Source organism: Prunus dulcis, chromosome 6 (genome assembly GCF_902201215.1).
Source record: "Prunus dulcis chromosome 6, ALMONDv2, whole genome shotgun sequence".
NCBI classification, from domain to species: Eukaryota; Viridiplantae; Streptophyta; class Magnoliopsida; order Rosales; family Rosaceae; genus Prunus; species Prunus dulcis.
In genome coordinates this window covers 20,560,957-20,567,786 of record NC_047655.1, presented here as the reverse complement: position 1 = coordinate 20,567,786, position 6,830 = coordinate 20,560,957, and the positions used below count along the sequence as shown (strand labels likewise).

The window sequence follows — 6,830 nt, the reverse complement described above, 5'->3', positions numbered from 1 at the left end:
CACGATCTTTGCGCGACGGATTCTGCGCGATGAAGTTTTTGTCGCGTTAAAATTTGTGCGACTACAATGTATTTTGCGCGACGAAATTCTCTTCGTCGCGCAAAGTGTAAAATGTAGTAGTGACTACTTATTTTAAAAAATATATAAAAAAAGATCCTTCTATTTGCATTAGTTTGTACTTTATAGATATTAATTTGCTGGTTTCAAGATATATATTTTTTAGATTTACATGTTTTAAAATATATTATTTTTATTCAATATTATGCTAAAATTATATGTATAATACGTGAATTTTGTGTGTATTGTTGAAAATTTTGTAAAAAATCAAGTGTATTAAACAATAAAAATATGTATATATGTGTATAATACAAGTATTAAACGTGAAAATGCTAAATTTTTTATACGGTTAATAACTCTTGAAAAGTAAAAACTCAAAAGATGACAATAGAGACTCGGGTAATTGCCTAATAGCAATGGATAATGCTCTAAACTATCGACAAACAAAAATCGGGGAAAAACATGTTTTTTTTTTTTTTAAAGATCACAGTCTCTATGTGAAGAGTATAGCCGCCTGGCAATACTGTTTAAAAATAAAAAAACAAAAAAAGACCCCAGTAAAGCCGCGCGGCTATACTCTTTTTTAAAAAATCCCAAGTATAGCCGTACGGCTATACTTTTTTTTTTTTTTTTTAAAAAAAAGAGGACCTGCCTAGCACTCAACTAGGGATTCGGCGCCACGTGTCAAAACTGTAAAGCCGGAGCGGCGATACTATTTTTTATAATTAAAAAAGTTGTATAGCCGCACGGCTATACTATTAAAAACGAAAAACAAAAACAAAACGACCCCAGTAAAAACTTAAAGAGGACCGGCCAGCGCTAATGCCCAACTAGCGGTTTGGCGCCACGTGTCAAAACAGTATAGTCGCCCGGCTATGCCCTCTAAGTATATTATATTTAAATGGATATAGCAGCATGACGATACTCTTTACATAGATACTGTAATCTTTTTTCAAAAAGGGTAGAGTCACAGCACCTCTCAGTTGTGACAATGTTGCAGCACCTCTCCATTGTGATAATGCTCTCACACTTCCTTTGTCATTCTCATCTTTCTTAGCTTGTATGACAAGTTGTTCAGCTCTCTTTTCCCCCATCCCAGATGAACCCGTAGGTTTAGTGGTTTCGACTGGGACGACATTCCTTTCAGTAGTAAGTAAGTACACATCACTAATAGGGTCTAGTTACTATGATATAGAATTCATCCATATATCACAACACAAGATAGAAATAAAAGATTGAGTAAAATATAGAGTGATCGCATTCGGAGAAAACTTAACTTAATCAAACTGCTTAGACCCTTTCCTGCCAGCTAAGTATAGTATGTTTAGCTATGTATTATAAACTATCAATTAGCATATGGTAAGAAATTCAACACAATTTTTTTTTTGTATTCTAAAAGCAAAGGTTAAATACATGAGTTTATTAAAAAAAAAAAAAAGGATAGAATCATTTACCTTCCTGTCAGCTCCGAAAATGTTCCATACTTTTTCCATGTCAGTCTATAGAGAGGCAAACGATGTGAGGACTACTAATTTAGATACATAACAAGATATAATACAATAACTCTTCTATACACAGCTGCACCTGCATGACGAATGATAATTACAATGTGGAGAAAATTAACACATGAGGAAGCAGTTAACACATAGATAATTAAAATAAATTTGTTTTATGAGGTAAACCGTTTATGTTTTACCCAGAAAACATATCGATCAGGTAAGCATTCAAGCAGAGATGTACCCTATCAATCACATAAAAACCAAAATTTATTCATCTTTAACATCCGTACGTTGCTCTTATATATGGTTAAATGAGGGAATCTCTCCCTCACTCTACGAGGGAGAGATTCCCTCATGTAATATAATATAGGAACCAATATAGAAACAAATTTTAATTGGATTGTAACTAATGACACACATTTAATTTGAAAATATCTCCAAATGGATGTAGGAATTAATTTGGAAACTTTTTTTAAAATTTAACAATAAATTCAGATTTAACATACCTAATCGGTTTATTTACTTATGAAGTATACGTGATTAATTATCTATTATTTTATTACTTTATAAATATAATAGTATACATACAATTGTTTCAAAAATTGAAAAAATTACGTACCTATTATTTCTTTTACCAAAAATAATGTACCTAGTATGAATTTACTTATTATTTAAATAATATACTCAAATTTTATAAATGCATCTTGGATATAATTTACTAATAATTTCCTATTATGCAATAATATAACTTGTAATTTACCTATTATGGGTATATTGCAGGTATATTAAAGCCAACACATTTATAGGTATATTGTGAAAATAATTTATCTACCTGTATTGGATATATACAAGATATATAGGTAAATTTGCAAGTACAATATTGTATTACATTAGACCAATTTATATAATAGTAAACACCAATTTATAAATAATAAAAAGATGATTAAGTGATTCACTATCCTTGTTGCACACACAAAGCTTTGACTAATGGTATGATCTATACTAAATAGCACATAAAAAGAAAAAGTGATAAACCAACAACATCTTGTTTCAGGCATTCACTGTAAATCAACAATGGTTTTCTAATACAATAGCTACAGAATATTGAGTTCCACCGTCCTCGTTACAATGAAATTTCATCATTTTAGAGCATCAGTAACCTACTTTTTAATTGACTCACTTGTCTAGTTTTATTTCTTTTTATTATAAAAGACGTCAACAGAGGAGATGATTCGAACTTTGACCTTAAAACCCCATGCTATTTTTCACAAGCACACCTTTTCTCTCTTGATAAGACCAGCTTTGAAATGAACTCATCAATATTATTGCTTGAACTTCCACCTTCATCCACTGCCTTTCTAGCCAGTTCTTTCCACGCAAGGGCTTTCCTTTGCATTTCTTTCCCTCTCTCTCCCTCCATTATTTCACTTATGCAATGCTCTACTTCTTCCTGCCTAACCACTCCTTTCTCATCAGCCAAAGCCTTGACCCCAATTTTCCACACATCCATAATAAACTTGGCATTTGTGCTTTGGTCAGTCCATTGTGGCAATGCCACAACTGGCACCCCCAAACTGAAGGCCTCCAAAGTAGAATTCCAACCACAATGTGATATGAAGCACCCAACAGCCTCATTTGCCAAAACCTCAAGCTGGGGGCACCATGAAACCACCAAACCCTTCTCTGATGTCTCCTCCACAAACCCCTTTGGGAGCTTTGCTGCTTCTGCTTCTCTAACCACCCACAAAAACTTGCTTTTGCTCCTCCTCAAACCCCAAGCCAGTTCCTCCATTTGCTCAACTCCAAGTTGTGCTGCGCTACCAAACGCGACGTAAGCAACCGACCCTTTTGGCTGCTCATTTAGCCATTTCATGCAGGCATCATTGTTGGTGTTGAAGAGGCTGACACCATATTGTTTGTCATCCTCAAGTCTCTTGTCCAAGTAATGGGATGGTATGGTTGGTCCAATGGTCTTCAATGGCAGAAACGTAGCCATCCAATCCACCACCTGTGCATATTTTAAGCAAAATATATAAAATAAAATGAAACATCAAAATCATACCTAAACTTAGCTGCATAGAACCCAGTCAGCTTTTTCAACATTTGGAAACTGACCCACAAGCATTTTATAGACAGCAGGGTAAGTCCCCAATTCATACACATAGGATGGCATGTCAGAAGGGACAAGTGGAGGCAACCCAGGAAGCAAAATTTGAGACTGACTAAGAGGAAGTTTGAGTTCACCTTTGTAGACATGGTACAAAATGTTGTTAACAGCACAAGACTGAGGGAAGAAAATAGCCCCAAATATACCAAACTTGTTGGCAACATCTAAAGGTGCAGGAATGCATCATAAACAATGCAATCAACTAGGCACCCTGAGCTTGAAAGCTTCACAAGGAGCTAAGCTAGAGTTTATGAACCCACTTGACAAAGGCTCTCCAAATAGGCCTCTACACTTTGAGCATGTTTAATTCCACCCTGGTCATAACCATCTGAAATGGTCTCTAGGGCATTGTAACTACCAGATCTTATGAATTTTCCATAATTTTGTTGTAGTCAAAAATGGTAGTGACCAGTGTGACTTTGACCCCTTTTTGATGTAAAAGCTTGGAAAATTGGAGCATGGGATTAATATGGCCTTGTTGAGTAGGAAAGGGTAAGACCAAACAATGAGCTTTGTAAGATGAACTTTGTGGAAGATGGGTTTGGTTTGGCCAATTTAGATCTAGATCTGGAGTTAGCCAATTTAGATATAGGTAATCTTCATGCTTTGATTTTTCCACACATTTTCTTGCACATGCACATTGACCTTGGATTAAAGTCATCACTTAAAAAAAAGAGAGGGAGAAGTATACAAGCTAGTTATGACAAGTGCTGTGTTAATTGCCATTATGTTATTCACTAATGTGATCTAAAAATGTGTGATCCTGACATTATCAAAATAGCAATTAGTTTTTAAAACTTTGACATTAAAAAAAAATTGTTTCTGAAACTTAAGATTCATATTGAAGCCAAAGGAAATTACTAAAACACAGCTTTTCCCATGTACTTACTTGTTTTTCCAACTCATAAAATGTGTTGCAGAGAACCCAATCAGCTTTCTGGACATTGGAGAACTGACCCACAACCATTTTAAAGATGGCAGGGTAAGACCCAAAATCATATACAAAAGATGGCATGTCAAAAAGTTTAAGTGGTGGCAACCCAGGAAGTGAAATTTCAGACTGGTCATCAACAACAGGAAGTTTGAACAATCCTTTGTGGACATGGTACAAAATACTGTCCACGGCACAAGATTGAGTGAAGAAAGAAGCCCCAACAATCCCATATTTCTTGGCAACATCTAAACACCAAGGCATCATTGAATCATAAACAATACAATCAACTGGGTATTCTGAGCTTAAAAGCTTCTCAATGAGCTGAGCCAGAGTTTGTGAACCCACTTGCCAGAAGCGCTCCAAGTAGGCCTCTACACTCTCTGCATGGGCTTTCCCTCCTTGGTCATGCCCATCTGAAATGGTCTCTAGGGGAATATAACTGCATCCTGATGTTTTTTGCATTAATTTGTTGTAGGCAAAAATGGTAGAAACAAATGTGACTTTGACCCCTTTGTGATGTAAAAGCTTAGAAAATTGGAGCATGGGATTGATATGGCCTTGTAGGTTGGGATAGGGGAAGACCAAACAGTGAGCTTTAGAGTCTGATCTCTGCCTTTTCTCCATTGAACTAGTTTGTGTGGAATATGGGTTTGGCCAATTTAGCTCTAGATATGGAGGTGGGTTGCAGAGTGGAATTTGTGGTTCCATTTACATGTACATGTACATCCACTACAAAAGTCATCAGTTTGTTTTATCTCCTTTGTCTTTGTTATTTATGCTATCATGTAGTGCATGTGAATGTGGGTAGACGACAAGATTCATATTATTACACATAATACCAGGTTACTATGTTCCAATACCACATAATAATTACTCATATCTTTACTATTTGTTACATATAATCTCACTCACTATTAGAGAGTATTGGGGGTGAGATTAGTTGTCATCGCCAATAAAAGTGATTATTCAAGAACTAGTAAACTCAGCACGAGAAAAATAAACCGTACAAAATCATGCATAAAACATCAAATCCACCTTCAGCCACTATATGTTAATTACAAACTGGTCCTAATCATGTGAAGCATTGATGTGATCTAAAAATGTAATCCTAGCATTACCAAAATAGCAACAACAAAAAATTTGAAACATGAAAATCATATAAAAAAAACCTATAAAGACTGAAAATGACTGAAAAACACAAAACTTTCTCAGGTACTTACTTGTTCTTCCAACTCATAAAATGAGTTGCATAGGACCCAATCAGCTTTGTGAATGTTGGAGAACTGACCCACAACCACTTTATAGATACCAGGGTAAGACCCAGAATCATAGAGAAAAGATGGCATGTCCAAAAATTCAAGTGGTGGCAACCCAGGAAGTGAAATTTCCGACTGGTCATCAACAACAGGAAGTTTGAGCAATCCTTTGTGGACATGGTACAAAATATTGTCAACAGCACAAGATTGAGTTAAGAAAGAGGCCCCAGCAATCCCATATTTCTTGGCAACATCTAAAGACCAGGGCACCATTGAATCATAAACAATGCAGTCAACTGGGAAGCCTGAGTTTGAAAGCTTCTCAATGAGCTGGCCTAGAGTTTTAGGTCCTACTTGCCAGAAGCGCTCTAAGTAGGCATCGATGCCTTCAGCTTCTTCCCTCCAGCCTTGGTCATAGCCATCTGAAATGGTTTCCAGAGCAATGCAGCTGGATCCTGATGATCCATGCATTAATGTGTTGTGGACAAAAATGGTTGTGACCAATGTGACTTTGATTCCTTTGTGATGTAAAAGCTTAGAGAATTGGAGCATGGGATTGACGTGGCCTTGGAGGATTGGAAAGGGCAAGACCAAACAATGAGCTTTGCGGTCTTTTTGTGCTTTCTCCATTGAACTTCTCTTTCTTCTTTTTTTTGGGTTATGGATCTGGAGTTTGGTCAATTTATAATTATGTGGAAGGAATAAAATATCAATAATATCGAAGAAATATTGATGTTATTATTTTTTTTTTAGGTATAGAATATTTGGAATATATCCATACTCATATCGTATAAGTATCGATAATATCATAAAATATCAACCTCAATAATTTCTCTCACACTTCAGCAATATTTACACTAACACCCCCTGAGGTTTCTTGTGTTTTCACAAAACCCCCTCAAGTCTCAAAAATTACA

The 6,830-nt window shown here is 35.7% G+C and overlaps 1 protein-coding gene across 1 annotated transcript; it reads right to left on the bottom strand.

Annotated features, from left to right (window-relative positions):
• Nucleotides 1-2,814: 2,814 nt before the first annotated feature.
• On the bottom strand, nucleotides 2,815-6,543 carry LOC117630442 (UDP-glycosyltransferase 74G1-like). Its single transcript, XM_034363161.1, has 2 exons — nucleotides 5,878-6,543; nucleotides 2,815-3,564 (listed from the first exon to the last, which is right to left on the bottom strand). Exons 1-2 carry the CDS (start codon nucleotides 6,541-6,543, stop codon nucleotides 2,815-2,817), a joined length of 1,416 nt encoding a protein of 471 aa, XP_034219052.1.
• Nucleotides 6,544-6,830: the final 287 nt, after the last annotated feature.